General features: G+C 36.7%; 5 protein-coding genes across 5 annotated transcripts; 1 reads left to right on the top strand and 4 right to left on the bottom strand.

Annotated features, from left to right (window-relative positions):
* Positions 1–1,324: 1,324 nt before the first annotated feature.
* LOC149284717 (olfactory receptor 12D1-like) lies at positions 1,325–7,659 on the top strand. The gene is made up of 2 exons (XM_089496337.1): positions 1,325–2,219; positions 7,586–7,659. Exons 1-2 carry the CDS (start codon positions 1,325–1,327, stop codon positions 7,657–7,659), a joined length of 969 nt encoding a protein of 322 aa, XP_089352463.1.
* Positions 5,005–5,937, bottom strand: LOC149284718 (olfactory receptor 12D1-like). The gene has a single exon (XM_089496278.1). It carries the CDS (start codon positions 5,935–5,937, stop codon positions 5,005–5,007), a length of 933 nt encoding a protein of 310 aa, XP_089352404.1.
* Positions 7,660–8,446: 787 nt separating the features above from the next.
* On the bottom strand, positions 8,447–9,379 carry LOC149284719 (olfactory receptor 12D1-like). Its single transcript, XM_089496338.1, has one exon. The coding sequence runs from the start codon at positions 9,377–9,379 to the stop codon at positions 8,447–8,449; it is 933 nt and encodes a 310-aa protein (XP_089352464.1).
* Positions 9,380–10,812: 1,433 nt separating this feature from the next.
* On the bottom strand, positions 10,813–11,734 carry LOC149284720 (olfactory receptor 12D1-like). Its single transcript, XM_089496339.1, has one exon. The coding sequence runs from the start codon at positions 11,608–11,610 to the stop codon at positions 10,813–10,815; it is 798 nt and encodes a 265-aa protein (XP_089352465.1). The 5' UTR covers positions 11,611–11,734.
* A 4,047-nt stretch (positions 11,735–15,781) lies between these two features.
* On the bottom strand, positions 15,782–16,714 carry LOC149284721 (olfactory receptor 12D1-like). Its single transcript, XM_089496404.1, has one exon. It carries the CDS (start codon positions 16,712–16,714, stop codon positions 15,782–15,784), a length of 933 nt encoding a protein of 310 aa, XP_089352530.1.

Raw genomic sequence — 16,714 nt, forward strand, 5'->3', positions numbered from 1 at the left:
AGCATTTTCCCTCCTTTGTTGCCCCCTCCACTCCCCCTCACACTTATTTTCCTTTTAACCTCTTAACCCCTTTAACCTTCTGTTATGCTCTTTCTGTAACCTTTGACCTCTCCTGTCTACCATAGTTGGGTTCCCTACTCTTTAGCTTCTTTCCAGTTCCTCCTAGCATCCGTTTTCTTCTTAATTAACCTTTCTTAAACCATTATGAGTCTCAGTCTGCAAAGCCTACAGCCTACGTGCAAGCCATAGTTTGTACATGTTATGTACTGTTTATACATTGTACAGTGCTGTGGAATATGATGGTCCCATATAAGAATAATTATAGGCTTCTATGTTTTAGTTGGTGTCCTCTCGTTTTGTTAAAGACATTTCAGGTCCACATAATAGACTTTTTGATTCCCCTATGAAAAAGAAGATTACAAGAGATATATTCCCTCAAGAACTCAAAAGGTCCCAAATGAATAACCCATAAGAGGGAGAAAAACATATTTAGTCCAATGTTTTCAAGGTGATAAACAGTATCCGTGCAGCTTTGTGTAACGGCCGTGCGATTTAATGTTTCTGTAAGCTCAAGATTTGCAAACCTATAATATTTGTTTATTTTTAAGTTTTGAAGAAAAATTGCCACCACTTTGAAAAGTGCCATTCTATCAACCTGGAGAAATATGCTCATCTGTATTGTAGATAAAATAATCTTTTAAAGGTACGGATTTTGGTTTGTTTAAATATATACATATATATATAAATACAATGATACTGGTTTTCTTCTGTAACATGTTCTTAAACCACCAGATCAACAGCTGGTTAAGTTATGGTAATGTGCCTGGGATAATATTTGAATTTAATTTGACAATTGAATAAGCATGGGGTTCCTGAATCTAAGACGAGACCGAGACCTGATCAAGGTCAGAGTCTTGACACCAGGAGAAATGGGCAGACTAGATGGGTCAATAGTTCTTCTTTTATAAATGATGAACTATTGTCTGTTGCTGCTGAGTCTGTTGTCTTGAGGTTAAATGTCTATTGAAGGATCATAAGATATACTTATATTACATTTATATTAATATTTATATTATTATTAGTTAGAAACGATTCTGAAGGTTGAGGCTCAAACATAAAATAATTGCAAAAAAGTGTGATTTTAAGTGTCCATATCATTAAATATAGCATGTTAGTTTAGTTCAGTTTTTCAGAATTTAATATTATAGCATGATTTCTGATTAAATGCATAAAAATGCATCTTGTGCTGTCTGTTCCTTTCTTTGTATTGTTTTTCATGTGTTTGTTGCTTTCCTTCTGTATTTAGTTTTGGCCAAAATAATAAATGAACCCAGAAAACCAAACATCGTTGACTAAATTTGTCTTACTTGGTCTCACAGACTTGTCAGAGGTCCAGGTTCTACTCTTTGGGGTGTTTTTGCTATTCTACCTAGTAAACTTTATTGGGAACTTCTCTATTATGGTGACCATCATTACCGACCCCAGTCTTCATACTCCAATGTATTTTTTCTTGTGGAATTTGTCTTTGATTGACATTTGCTTTTCATCTGTTACCGTTCCAAAGATGTTAGCTGACTTCTTGGTCTTTAAGAAGATAATTTCTTTTGGAGGTTGCATTTCTCAGATATTTTTCTTTCATTTGTTTGGAACAACAGAGGTCATGCTCCTCACGGTGATGTCCTATGACCGCTATGTGGCCATTGGCAAGCCTTTGCGTTATCACATCATCATGAGAAAACACGTTTGTTTCTCCTTGGCATTATGCTCTTGGGCGGCTGGATTTTCTCATTCGCTTCTTCACACAATTTTAACAGCAAAACTTCCATTTTGTGGACCAAACCTGGTGAACCACTTCTTTTGTGATGTGAAGCCAGTTTTGAGTTTGGCATGTAAAGACATATCATTTAATGTAAAGCTTCTCATCAGAGTCGCTGGTTCCTTAGCTGTCAGTTCTTTTCTCCTAACCTTTCTTTCCTATGTTTTTATTGGCAAAGTTCTACGAAAAATACGCACCAAAAAGGGACGACAAAATGCACTGTCCACGTGTAGTGCACACCTCACAGTTGTGTTCCTCCTATATGGAACAGCCATCTTTACCTATGTACGCCCTTCATCGGATCAAGACAGGATCATTGCCGTTCTGTTCACTGTAATCACCCCAGCTTTAAACCCTGTTATATATACACTGCGTAACAAAGACATGAAAAAAGCTCTTAAAAGGATCACCAATGGTTGGTCATCCATTGACAGAATGTAACAGTGCCAATCTATTTAATAAATAAATTGATTAACATTGTCTATTTTTTATTTCTCATACAAGACTTATCAATGTAAACGTAGTCATAGACATACTGGTATAAACATACTCAAATACTAAGGAGTATTCTGAAATGTGGGAAGACTAGTAGGCCCAAATGCCTTATATGCCTTTAAGTTCTATACATTGATTTAATTTACTATACATATTCAAAAAATGTTGTTCATATGTTTCCCAAACATTGACTCTTGTAAGCAAAAGATACATGGAATAAAAATGCCCTCTTCAGTGGTTAATCCAACACTTCTGCATTATTAGTCCTATGACTGCATGTAGTATGCACCAAAACAGGGGAAAAAAGAAATTGTTTATGTAGTGAAAGTACTCAATATAGGTAAGAAGTAATGGAATGGTCAAGTAGGACATGCCAAATGAGGCATTGGATGCATTTCTGTGTTCTAAATTTTGATCTGCTGACCACCAATGGACAACAGATGATCTCCTGGCTAGGACAAAATAAAACCATCAAATATTTAAATATTTACAAACTGTCTAAGGTTTCTAAAACCATCACTTACATTTCTAGCACATATCAACCTGAACTATTCTTTATATGAATACCTTCACCATAACCCTTAGTAAACTGCATTCATTTTTTATTTTTTATTTTTTTAAACTTTCCATCTTGAATAATTAACTTTTATATCATGTTACTTACAAGGTTGGAAAGGTGAAGGAATAGATTTTCCAAGAATAGAGCACCTCTGTCTTAACAGATTGGCCATAGACAATGATGCACATATGTTTACACTTATAATAAGACTTAACTCGCTTAGTAAATATAATATTAATAACTTGGGTACCCATGCATTTACTTTACTTTTCCTCTATAGTTCATGTGGTTTATTAGAAATGTCAAGTGTGTTTTGTGTGACATCATATTTTAAGATGTGCAGTGCCACTTTACTGTTAAATTGTTAATAACAGCAAAATTGGTTTGACAGCTTTGGATAAGTCAATAAATTTGTGAGGTATAAAAGAATGCTGTAGAAGAGTGCTTAATATGGAAAATAATTGTGAATATTAATTTTGATTCCAAGGATTTTTTTTTAATTAAAGTTAGACCTACAACTTTGAAAAAAGGTTGTGTTTTAGCAGCTGCGTTTCTGAGGTCATTATGTGACATCATGACATGTACGTCGTTTCAGAAAACGTATCCCTATTTCCTCCACAGAATGTTTGCTGGATATAAGGATTTCGCAATGTTCTTCAGCACAAACAGCCACAATGATGTCTATAGATAAAAAAAAAAGATATTGTATAATAGTCTTTATTACTTAAAAAACAGATTACTGGCGTCAGCTTTAACCACACATAAAGAAAATGTGTCTAGTTTGGATCATATAAAATGAGAGGTAAGCAATATGCTTTTCTTGGGAAGTATCTTTGCTTAGCTAACTGAGTGACTCCAACACTAATGGTGCAAGCAGGGTGCTGACTTGTGCATTCGAACAAGTTTTAATTTTAACAAAATTTGTCTATTTCACTAATTCGTACAAATGTTCAAAAAAAAGTAGGAACCCTGCAGTTTTCGTTTGCATTTCGTTGCTCTCACCTACTCTCTCTCACACTTTTTCTCAATGTCTCCCCCTACGTTCTCTGCCAACCGCTTCCATGTCCCTGTCTCCTCTTTCACAGCTCCACTTCTTCTCTTGCATGTCTACGTTTTTCTTCGTCCGTTTCTCCCTGGCACTGGCTCTTCAAACCACGTCTCTCAGAGTGCCCCTTTTGCGGAGGTACTCAAGAGGCAAGAATATGGCAGATGGATTTGGGGAGAAAGGAAAGTGTCTTGCTGAACAAAGCTACAAAATAGAAATGCACTGGAAGTAAGTGGGCCCAAAAGGTTGCTATGGTGTACACCAGTAAGGAAATCTTCTGAAGGAAACATTGTTTAAATGGCACCGACACAATGGCATGCAGTTTCATGTTTCACTTTGTAAGGAATCTAAGGATCTCCATCTCTGTTCATCATCACATTCCAGTTCTTGGGCTTCTCAGTATTTTGTTATGAAACATCTACATCAACATCATTTATTTTTAAATAGACCCACCACATATTTTTTTTACCTTTCATACTTTATTTTGACAGATGTCATTACTATTTAAATTAAGATAACAATATAAATTTAAACATTCGAAATAATAAAACAAAAAACCTTGCTGAAAACCAAGACCTTCTTGTTTTACTGACTCAACGTCTCCTATCTTTCTGTGGCATCATGTAGTCCCATATTTGTGTCTCTCAACCCCATAAATAATAAGCTTTTGAAAACTTACACAAAACTCCTTTCCATCAATATTATAATGTAACCAAAACATAATGTTTATGCAGGTTTATCTTTATATAATTATATTGATTTATTTATCCTGAATAATGTTTTCTTCCAATCATTATACTTAAATTTTAGCCATGCCACATGAACATAACATGGAAAATGCCCTAAAATTACTGCTAAGTAATATACTACTGTATATTTCAATATGGGACCATTGTTCATCCCTATTTTGAATACATTGATTCTATATTGACACATCCTCCACATATTTATTTCTAATGAAAAACGTTAAAATAGAAAATATTTTCTAAATTATTTTCATAAATAAATATGTACAGTCATTGGGTTTGCGACATGTTACAGCATCTAAAAACCAAATGCATTTTGAATTCATTTTTTTGGGGCGGGGGGTTAGAGCTCCATCTTCTTCATTATCCTCTTAATAGCTCTCTTCATATCTTTATTCCTTAATGTATATATGATTGGATTTAGCGCTGGGGTTATAACAGTGAAAAGGACAGCAGCAGCTCGGTCTTGATCTAAAGAGTCTTGTGTCGAAGGTCTCATGTAAGTGAAGATGGCAGTTCCATAGAGTAGGAAGACAACAGTAAGGTGAGCACTACACGTGGAGAAGGCACGTTTTCTGCCCTCAGCAGTACGTATCTTTATGAGAAACTTGCCAATAAAAATGTAGGAAAGAAGAGTTAGCAGTAATGTTGTCGTGGCCAACGTTCCAGTAACCCTGATCAAGAGTTTGAGATTGAGAGATGTATCTGTGCAAGCCAACCTCAATACTGGCTTAATGTCGCAGAAAAAGTGGTTCACCAGGTTTGGCCCACAAAATGGAAGCTTTGCTGTCATCACAGTGTGCAGCAGTGAATGGAAATACCCGGTCACCCAGGAGCCTAAAGCCAACATCATACAAATCTTTGTGTTCATGATGTTGGAGTAGCGCAAAGGATTTCCGATGGCCACGTATCGGTCGTAAGACATTGCGGTGAGGAGCAAGACTTCAGTGCTTCCAAGGAAGTGGAAGAAATGTATTTGGCAGATGCAACCAACAAAAGAGATTGTCTTATTTAGAGATAGGGAATCGGCAAGCATCTTTGGGACTGAGACTGATGAGAAACAGATATCAAGAAAGGACAAATTACACAAGAAGAAGTACATAGGGCTGTGTAGACGTTGATCTTTAATGGTAAGCACCATGATAGAGATGTTTCCTGCTAAATTTGTTATGTAGAATAGTAAGAAAAACCCAAACAGGGTCTCTTGAAGCTTTACAAGGTCTGTTAGTCCAAGTAATATAAAATTATTCACAGATGTGTGGTTTCCTAAACCCATTGGATTCCTGTAAGACATATAATGAATGCAATGTTCTAAACACACATTAATCAATCTTTACATGATTACAGATTTATTTTTCTCAGCACATCTTTTTTTTTAAGAATAAACATAGTGCTCCCGAATTATGTGCTATAAAATATTAAAGCTCTCCCAGCATTATGTGTATTTTAAGAGTTAATGTTAGAGGCTGCAAAATTTGCAAGGAGAAACATATCCATAAATGAAGTGAAGATCTATCCTTAATATATTATAAAGTAATGTTGTATTGTATAGATGCATTTGTACCATTCTGTCAGTCTTTCTAGTTGCAAGACTTTCTTTTAAAAAGTTCAGATAATTCTATTATAGTGGTCTCTATATATGATTCATAAATACCCACCACCAGATATTTGTGAAGTTCGCTCTGATCCAGTGATTTTGTCTTTAATTTCAATGAGCAAATTTGCTGAACTGAATGGAACAATCTATGGTTAGAATGAAGGATTTTATAATGTGATATTTCTCATGGGTAAAAATTCTGTAGGGATTTACCACTAAACCACAGACCCAAAGGACCATGGGTTATGTTTAACCACTCTGTGGCTGGAGCTTTAGATATAAATCCATATAGGTAGACATGTAGACTTTTCGTAACACATATTGTATGCTTTCTGAAGTACTTTTATTGCATGTCCAGTGTTCATTTCTCTTCATTGTCTCTGAAGTCATTAACAGGTCTTACTAAAGTTACTTACCCCAGTCTTCATACACTTAGATTGATTGTGAGCGTGAGTACGCTTAGAGTAGGTTCTGCCATGTTGAAACATTCAAAGATTACATGATAGCCCATGCAACCCAACATCAGCAGTCTACTGGGATAGTTTTCCTTGAGATGGCTCCATTGGAGACATTAAAGGTCTTATTTCTAGTTGATCAAGCTTTAAATAAAAATTATTAAAAAAAACCCACATACATACGAGAAATTGGATTGTATATTTTGGACCACTGTTTCATTGTATGTATTGTATTGTATGGATACCCTAACGACAATTGGACCTAAAAATTTCCTGCTAGAAATTATATTTGTATTGGAGCACAAATTTTATGAAATAAATGTTTACAGGGGTGCACATGGCAGCATTTTGAATTTTGCTATAGTCTTAATATCAACTCTCCTGATTATAGAAATCACAGTTAGTTACGGTATCTAGAAGTTAGTTGAAATTAATATCTTTTGTTGGGCCAACATAGAATTTTTTGTAAAGATACATACATTTTCGGGGGCTGTAATGGTCTCTTCTTCATGCTGTCTGAAGAACTGACCTCTGAGGGCCTCAAAGTATTAAGAAACTTTTTCTATGCTGGCCCAATAAAATGGAAATGTAATAGGTCTAATATGATCTCACAATGGTGTTTTAGCCTAGAAGAAAATGGCCTTTTGCTCTGTGTGCCCAATGACTACCATAGGCCAGCCCCGGGAATGGTAATTAGAGACTGCTTGCGGATAACAACAAAATATTTTAAAAAAGGGCTGCTAAAATGTGTCCTAGGGGCACAAGCCTAGACTAGCGGCCTACCAATAAAACAACACAATAAACGTGGCAGAAAACATTCTTTGTGTTCAACGGTTCCATTGAAGTTCCATAATAGGAGCACAGGGAGGGTCAACTCTGGAGTAAAAAGTCCTTTATTACCTCTGTCACCCTGCTGGCTATCAGTGGAACTGCAACTTTCCGGTAGAGGCCCAACAATGAATATTACCATATAGGTTCCAAAGACATTTGTGATACCTATTGGTTGACCTTTTAATTCATTTATGTTTTTCTCTTATTTCCATTGTAATTTATAGGAGAATTGCTATTCAATTACAAGCTTCTTCTACATTTTCCTTAGGCTGGTAATACTTTTAAAACCTAGTGGGACCATTTATTTGGACAGCTTCATTTGGACATCCATGTTCTATCAGATCACCTTGGAGTTTGAAGTAATTTTTCTTGATAACATTTTAGGACCTTTTAATGGTAACATATAGCTAGATAATTGCCATGATTCTATGAGGTTGTATTATGGTTTATTGAAACTCTAGACAATCTGAATTTGGATTTAAATTCTAACGCCGCAGGCAATATGTTTAGTCATACCATTCACTGACAATTACACAAAGTAGAATTTGCTAAGCAGTCTACTCGGTACTTGCTGTTGCCTACATAGAATTATTTTGTCTCCAATCCTTATAGTCTTCAAAATATTACAAAGCACAATAAAATATGATATAAAGATGAATTTCAAAAATGAAATCAGTTAATGCATTTTTGTATGTAAACATAAATTAAAGTTTATATTTGTAGATTATAGACTCCTCAAGGCGGTGGTCAAGGGCCACCAACACACCTGGTATTAAATTAAATTCCTAAGTGGAATGCATTTGGAAAACCATTAAATCCAAAACTGTTGTTGGTGTTCTAGAACTAGTTAGAGAGTCAGAGCTTTAGCCAACTGGAAATTCTGACGTATTTCTTAGAGGCCATTAAAGACACATTCTCCTTATTACTTGTTTCATCGCTGTCTTCATATCTTTGTTCCTCAAAGTATAAATAATAGGGTTCAGCAATGGAGTTATGGCAGTAAAGAGGATTGCAGTAGTTCTCTCTTGGTTTAAGGAGTCATTTGTAGAAGGCCTCATATAGGTGAATAGGGCTGTTCCATACTGGAAGGAAACAACAGTGAGGTGAGCACTACAGGTGGAGAACGCTTTTTTTCTTCCTTTCATAGTACGTATCTTTATAAGATATTTTCCAATAAAGATATATGAGAGAAGTGTGAGAAGTAAGGTAATCGTGACCAAGGTTCCAGTAACCCTACTAACAAGCTTCAGATTCAGTGACGTGTCAGCACAAGCTAATGTTATTACGGGTTTAATGTCACAGAAGAAATGATTGACTACGTTTGGTCCACAAAATGGAAGCCTTGAGGTCATCACAGCATGTAAGAGTGCATGGAAAAATCCAGTTATCCATGAAACTAACACAAGGTGTGTGCAAACTTTTAAGCTCATGATGTTGAGGTATCGCAGGGGATATCCTATGGCAACATATCGGTCATAAGACATTGCTGAGTAGAGAATGGCTTCAGTGCTTCCGAAGAAATGGAAAAAGTGTATTTGTGAGATGCAGCCACTGAAGGATATAGTCTTCTTCACAGTGAGGAAATCGGCAAGCATTTTGGGGACAGCAACAGATGAAAGGCAGATATCCAGAAATGCTAAACACCATAAGAAGAAATACATGGGAGTATGAAGACTTTGATCCTGAAGAGCTACCACCATGATTAAAAAATTCCCTATTAAAGTCATTAAGTAGGTTATCAAGAAACAAACAAACAGGATTATCTGAAGTTCTTCTATATCAGTCAGACCGAGCAAGACAAACTCCTTAAACAATGACTGATTTTTTATTTTCATTGATTCTTTGTAACCTATGAAAAAGACCCAGTAGTTGTATATATCGTAGTTCTCAAAACAGGGTTGATTTAAGTATCAGCAAAAATATTTAGCTTAAAGAGAAATTCTAGTACAAAGTGGTCACAAACGGATGGCTCAAGCAGGAATATTCCAGTTTTCCCACTTTGCACCACAAAGAGTGAAGAAGAGAACAGCCTGTTTTGTATAAAAATATGAAAATAACAAACAAGAAGCAAATGTTACCATACCTTCAAGATGTGCAACTAGTTTTTCATTCTCCATATTTATTTGCTTGGAGCCTTTGGAAAGTTCTTCTTGAAGATGAATAGGTCCTCTGTGTGTTTCGATATTTTAAGGTATACTTTTAAGGTATACTTAAATAATTTCAACTTCATGTTCGTGTTTTTGCAAAGCTGTTGGGCACTGGGTGAATTTTACGAACATTTAAATAGATATACACTCATAAGGATAATATCTTTAGGGAGCATGTGCTAATTGGTGCGAAGGGTTTAATCAAGTCTTCGTGTCCCCAACTCAACTACAAAATGTAAATCAAGCTATTATTATTGCAATTAACAAAAACATTGGTAAAGCCAACAAATAAGGAAGTACCTTTTTACAGATATGTTGAAAATCACTTTGCTGATTTGCTGATGACGTACAATTTCACAGTATCTCTGACACACATGATGGATAACAATAAAGACAAAATTATGAATGGTATCACTTATCACATAATTTATGACATCATTGATACAACTATCATTGTGGTTTTAGTAAAAAAAATAGCTAGCTAAATGTCCATTTAATCTATAAGATATACATTAACCTAAGGTCAAATACTAGTAATTTAATAATAAAGGAGCCCAATAAAGATATGGCTAAATATCTGCTTAGTGAACTCTATCCAAACCTCTTCAATATATGCTCATCTAAGGGGGCTTCATAGATAATAGTAAACCATAATAGGAGCACAAAGAGGATCCACTCAGAAAGTAAATGCTTGTTAATATCCTTGTTGAATTCAGCACCCTAGTGGCTATTAGTGGAACTGCACCTGCAAATGGAAACATTGGGAAAGCAGGCTGCTCTACTTACTCTTGCCTACTTAGAATTCTGTTTCTCCTACACTTATAGTCTTCAAAATATTGCAAACGCACAATATTATAATACAAATGCATTTGTAAAAAAGAACAAAATGATTTCTTTATAGAATTTTTCTCTTTTAGGATCTATTCAGCAGAAGAACAACAACTATTTTTACATTATACAGATTCTTCAAGACCACCAACGAACCAGGTATTACCTACGTCCTGAGTGGAATCAAATTGGAACACCACTCTAACTCCAAAATTGTTAGCAGTCTTGGTGAACTAATTTGATAAATATATCAGAATACCCAGTGGTCTAAATATTTTTTTGTTTCTAGATCATCAAAGTAACATTCTCCTTAATACTCGTTTCATCGCTGTCTTCATATCTTTGTTCCTCAAAGTATAAATAATAGGGTTCAGCAATGGAGTTATGGCAGTAAAGAGGATTGCAGTAGCTCTCTCTTGGTTTAAGGAGTCATTTGTGGAAGACCTCATATAGGTGAATAGGGCTGTTCCATACTGGAGGGACGCAACAGTGAGGTGAGCACTACAGGTGGAGAAGGCTTTTTTCCTACCCTTTGAGGTACGTATCTTTCTAAGAAAATTCCCAATAAAGAAATAGGAGAGAAGTGTGAGAAGTAAGGTAATTGTGCCTATGGTTCCAGTAACCCTATTAACAAGCTTCAGATTAAGTGATGTGTCAGCACAAGCTAATGTTATTACCGGTTTAACATCACAGAAGAAGTGATTAACTACATTTGGTCCACAAAATGGAAGCCTTGAAGTCATCACAGCATGTAAGAGTGCATGGAAAAATCCAGTTATCAATGACACTAACACTAGGTGTGTGCAAACTTTTATGCTCATGATGTTGGCGTACCGCAGAGGATATCCTATGGCAACATAGCGGTCGTAAGACATTGCTGAGTAGAGTATGACTTCTGTGCTTCCAAAGAAGTGAAAAAAGTATATTTGAGAGATACAACCACCAAATGAGATGGTCTTCTTCACAGTGAGGAAATCAGTAAGCATTTTGGGGACAGCGACAGAAGCGTAGCAGATATCCAGCAATGCTAAATGCCATAAGAAAAAATACATAGGAGTATGAAGACTTTGATCCAGAAAGGTGACCACCATGATTAAGAAATTCCCGATCAAGGTCAACAAGTATATTATGAAAAAAACAGACAAACAGGATTATCTGAAGTTCTGCAATGTCGGTCAGACCGAGCAATACAAACTCCTTCAACAATGACTGATTTTTTAAAAACATTGAGTCGCTGTAACCTGTAGAATAAAAAGAGAAATACCAATTTGCATACCTAGTGGTTCTTAAAACAAGATTGTTTAAAAAACAGTAAAGATATTGGCTGATGATAGATGATAAGGAGTAGAAACTGGGGGAAGAGAAACAGAAATAACATTCCTCGTGTAACATTTCCCATGAATGAAGAAATGAAGAATAGAACAGATTTCAGGTGTAAATATATTATTTGCATTAAACTTAACAAAGCAACAATACATGAGACAAAACAAATGTTAGGTCCTGATACCTTCAAGGCGTGCAGCTAGTTGTTTGTTATCCATATCTATTTGTTTGGTGCAATCGGAGGGTTTGTCTCCAAGAATAATATGTTCTTGATAGCTTTCAATCTTTTAAGATATGTTCAAATAATTTAAAGATTATTTGTAGTTCCCAGTCTTTGAATAGGTGATGGCCATTGGCTGAATCTTCTGAAAGAACATACACATCTAAATATATGTATGTATATATATGTACATATAGCTCATAGGGACATTGTCTTTAGAGAACATCAGCCGGTTAATTGGTGTTAAGCTCGCTTACGTAGCTAAATCTGTAAATACAGCTCTAATTATTGTAATTAACTTTAATAAGTGGCAACAATATTGGTAATGGCGATGGCTAAGGAGGTCTTTCTTACCAATATGTGGAAATAGGAAATTAATGGTGTGACTGATAGGTGGAAAACGACCTTGCTGATAACACAAAAGTTGACACGACCTCTGTGTCATACATGAGGAATAACAACAAAGATGAAATCATGAATGACATTGCTTATCATGTAATGCATCACTAATACTACCAATATTACACTAAAGAAAATATGAATAAACCCATGAAATATTTTGGGGTAGGGATGACAAGTAGACTAGTAGGTTAGAAATGGAGGGGCCCAATAAGCATATGGGAAGAAGTATGCTTGTTGAACTCTAGCCAATCCGTCCCTAGACACAATCACCTAAAGGGGGCTCCACAGAAAGATCCACTCAGGGGTGAATGCTGCCTAATGTCCTTTTTAACATTGACGCCCTGGTGGCTTTTAGTTGAACTTCAAGCACAAACACACTTTCTGGTAGAGGCCCAACAATGAATAACATTGTTATTATGTAACAGAGGCTCCAGAAAAGAGCCTTTAAGCAAATATCTCTTTTTATGTATTTTTTTCATTGCAGTCCGTGGCTGGCTTGCTATTCGGTTACTTATGATAGATGTACATACCTGGGAACTCTCCGGGTTTGACCCGGAGATTGCTGGGGGAGCACTGCTTCTCCGGTTCTCCTGCTTCACCCGAATCCTGCGGGTCGCGGAAGCAGGGTCGTGACACGCCTCGCTCCCCGCCCATTTTTCCTTAAAATAGGGGTGTTCTTAAGGAACTCCCGGCGTGCCCTCCCACTGACATCAGCGGGACCGCCCACCGACGTCAGTGTGCAGTCCTGGCCGCATCCCACAAGGGAAGGCTCCGAGTAGCCGGAGCCCAGAAGTTCCCAGGTATGTAGATGTATCTTTAGCATCGAATCCAGACCATTTATTTAGGCTTGTAATACCTTTTTTCAGGCTTGACCATGGCCACCATTGGGGTGATTCATTTGGTTTCACTTGCACAGCCATGTCTTATCACTTGGAGATGTCTTAAATATTGACACCATTGTGGTCATTTACTTTAATAAACATTTTGGGTGTAGATATATTTTAGCTGTTCCTTTTGTATCCTATAAGAATAAGTCATAGTGGATTTTGTACCCCTGTGTTATTATAACTCTTCAAATAACACTAATGACAAATGGACCTCACGATTTCCTAGTAGGAAGAGTATCTGCACTGACGCTCATGTTTTATGGTATGATCATCTGTCACAGCCCATGTCTTCTGTGCAAGTTAGGATTGCAAGGATAACAGCTAAAGGAACAATTAAATAATTCTAAAAGGGTCATCTTCATTTTCACCACATACCCAGCACGGCAATATATTTTTCTTGACTACATGTGCATGTAAATAATATACAAATATACACTCTTACACAATATAGTAACATACATGCTAACACTATACAATAACACATGCACACTGAACCTCCATACAGTAACACCATACATACCCACTCTCCAATACGATCACTCATTGTGACATTATACACTTATACGTACATACATACTTATACACACAGTCACTCTCTCCATCCCTCAATATTAGTACATCTTACACATGCCACACAGCCAGGCCCAGACTGTCCTTCTGGCACACCGGATAAATTCATAATAATGTATCTAGCTGCTGAGCATATCCAACCACTGGCTGCACTACCTCATCAGATGGCCGCTGTGTTTTTTCTGAGGGCAGATATATGACATTATATCCTGGCAATTCTTATTTAAAATGTGCCCACACCTTGCCTTGCCCAAGCTGCACCAAAATAAAACTAATAATTTAAGAAGCCTTTTGTCAGGAACTGGCTTCACCAGACTTGAACCCTGATTTCCATGTTTGTGAGGCTCATCTTTACCACCTCGCCAGGCTGGTTTTTGGTAGCGTGCCCTCAGCTGTGGTATTCATTACTCTATCAGCCTGGATGTGATTTCCAATGCTTCTCAGCTGTGTCTGGTCAGGTGTCTGCTCTCTGCCTATAAAAACCAGGCGATTTCTGCCTGACCCCTTCATTACTGAGTTTCTGCCAGCTGCAACTGGGTTCCTACCTGTGATCCTGACATTTGCTTACAAAAAAGGTTCTCCCAGAGTAAGGGCAGTCGGTCGTAGAGGTCCAGGAGTAGTAGGGCACTGGGCCGGGGCAGATAGACACTTGCAGATGATAGGAACATGCAGGCCTGAATTTCCCCAATATTATAAAGCAATGAAGAATAATAGATGATATGATAGGAAGATTAAAATTAACTAGCTGTCACTGTCACACACTCCAACTCCCCAGTCTATAACTGCTGCTACTGACAAGTTAAAATGGCATCAGCACATTTATATATCTAATAATTGCCCCTTCACCCTGTAAATGCTGATTGGCCAGGGTAAAAAAAAGTATGGAAAACTCCCACAGATTGTTGGACCCATCAGTCACAGCCATAACTATGAATGAGACCACCCTCAGTTTTTTGGTTACATGTACCTATCAGTCATTGATATGAACCCCCGTAGACAATGTACCTCCCACTTAAACCTCAACGAGCGCCACATTTTCAGAACTTTCGGGTACGGATGCACAAAACGGGCAATTTTCGCTAATAATAAAGTTCATACGAAAACAGGAAATGCACAAGTCTAGTATCTAGTGACTACTTCTGGTAAAAGACCCTGTTGACTCCAAACCTGCTTAACATCAGTATCACTACACCTGTTGTCCACTATATACAAAACACCAATCACGGCTACTCTGTGTTTGGATTTATCTGTACTCAAGACAAAATTAGAAAGTATAAGGAATATCCACAGCATTCAAAATTAAACTGACAATAATTTATTACTCATTATTAATAAATTCGCCAATATGCATTAATCAAATAAATCATCCAATTTATTCCAGACTATAATCACTTGATGTATAAATGCATTGCTTCAACAAATATCATAAATAGTACAGTGAATACATACAACAAGCCATCTTATCAAAGTGATCAGGAACAAGGACCTGCGATACCGACCAAGGATTTACAAAAAAATATCCAATATTCCGTTTGTTGGATGTCTATGTAGATCTACTTCCACATATAGGGTGTGCAGGTATAAGAATGAAAATCTACATTCTAAAACCTAAAGATTTTTGATAAATTGTATGATCAAAAATTAAACATTAGCAAAAGAAATTTTAAGCATAGCATTATATATATTTAAACATATTTTCAGTTTATTTGTAAATTGTGTAGATGACTAGAGAGCACTGGTTCTCAAATCCATGTTTGTAAAAAAAAAAAAACTTTATTTGTTGTTCTTGGTGGTCCCTGAGAATCAAGTTGACAAGCAATGCCCTGGACCTCTGGATATCGTTATGCGTCTTATAGATCATCAAAGAAACATTCTCCTTAATACTCGATTCATTGCGCTCTTCATGTCTTTGTTCCTCAAAGTATAAATAACAGGATTCAGCAATGGAGTTATGGCAGTGAAGAGGATTGCAGTAGTTCTCTCCTGGTTCAAGGAGTCATTTGTAGAAGACCTCATATAGGTGAATAGGGCTGTTCCATACTGGAAGGAAACAACAATGAAGTGTGCACTACAGGTGGAGAAGGCTTTTTTCCTACCCTTTGAGGTACGTATCTTTCTAAGAAAATTCCCAATAAAGAAATAGGAGAGAAGTGTGAGAAGTAAGGTAATCGTGACCAAGGTTCCAGTAACCCTATTAACAAGCTTCAGATTAAGTGATGTGTCAGCACAAGCTAATGTTATTACTGGTTTAACATCACAGAAGAAGTGATTTACTACATTTGGTCCACAAAATGGAAGCCTTGAGGTCATCACAGCATGTAAGAGTGCATGGAAAAATCCAGTTATCCATGAAACTAACACAAGATGTGTGCAAACATTTACGCTCATGATGTTGGCGTACCGCAGAGGATATCCTATGGCAACATACCTGTCGTACGACATTACTGAGTAGAGTATGACTTCTGTGCTTCCAAAGAAGTGAAAAAGGTATATTTGAGAGATACAACCACCAAATGAGATGGTCTTCTTCACAGTGAGGAAATCAGTAAGCATTTTGGGGACAGCAACAGAAGCGTAGCAGATATCCAGCAATGCTAAATGCCATAAGAAAAAATACATAGGAGTATGAAGACTTTGATCCAGAAAGGTGACCACCATGATTAAGAAATTCCCGATCAAGATCAACAAGTAGATGATCAAGAAAAAAACAAACAGGATTATCTGAAGTTCCCTTATATCAGTCAGACCAAACAAGACAAACTCTTTCAACAATGACTGGTTTTTATAGAACAT

This window comes from Sceloporus occidentalis, unplaced genomic scaffold (genome assembly GCF_023333645.1).
Source record: "Sceloporus occidentalis isolate IW3139 unplaced genomic scaffold, rSceOcc1.0.p SCAF_89, whole genome shotgun sequence".
Lineage (NCBI taxonomy): Eukaryota > Metazoa > Chordata > Lepidosauria > Squamata > Phrynosomatidae > Sceloporus > Sceloporus occidentalis.

Coding starts and splice junctions, on each gene's coding strand:
- LOC149284720 (XM_089496339.1), bottom strand. CDS start 11,610: ATGGTGGTCACCTTTCTGGATCAAAGTCTTCATACTCCTATGTATTTT.
- LOC149284717 (XM_089496337.1), top strand. CDS start 1,325: ATGAACCCAGAAAACCAAACATCGTTGACTAAATTTGTCTTACTTGGT. Junction 2,220..7,585: donor CATGAAAAAAGCTCTTAAAA/GGATCACCAATG, acceptor ACAGGGAGGGTC/AACTCTGGAGTAAAAAGTCC.
- LOC149284721 (XM_089496404.1), bottom strand. CDS start 16,714: ATGTTCTATAAAAACCAGTCATTGTTGAAAGAGTTTGTCTTGTTTGGT.
- LOC149284718 (XM_089496278.1), bottom strand. CDS start 5,937: ATGGGTTTAGGAAACCACACATCTGTGAATAATTTTATATTACTTGGA.
- LOC149284719 (XM_089496338.1), bottom strand. CDS start 9,379: ATGAAAATAAAAAATCAGTCATTGTTTAAGGAGTTTGTCTTGCTCGGT.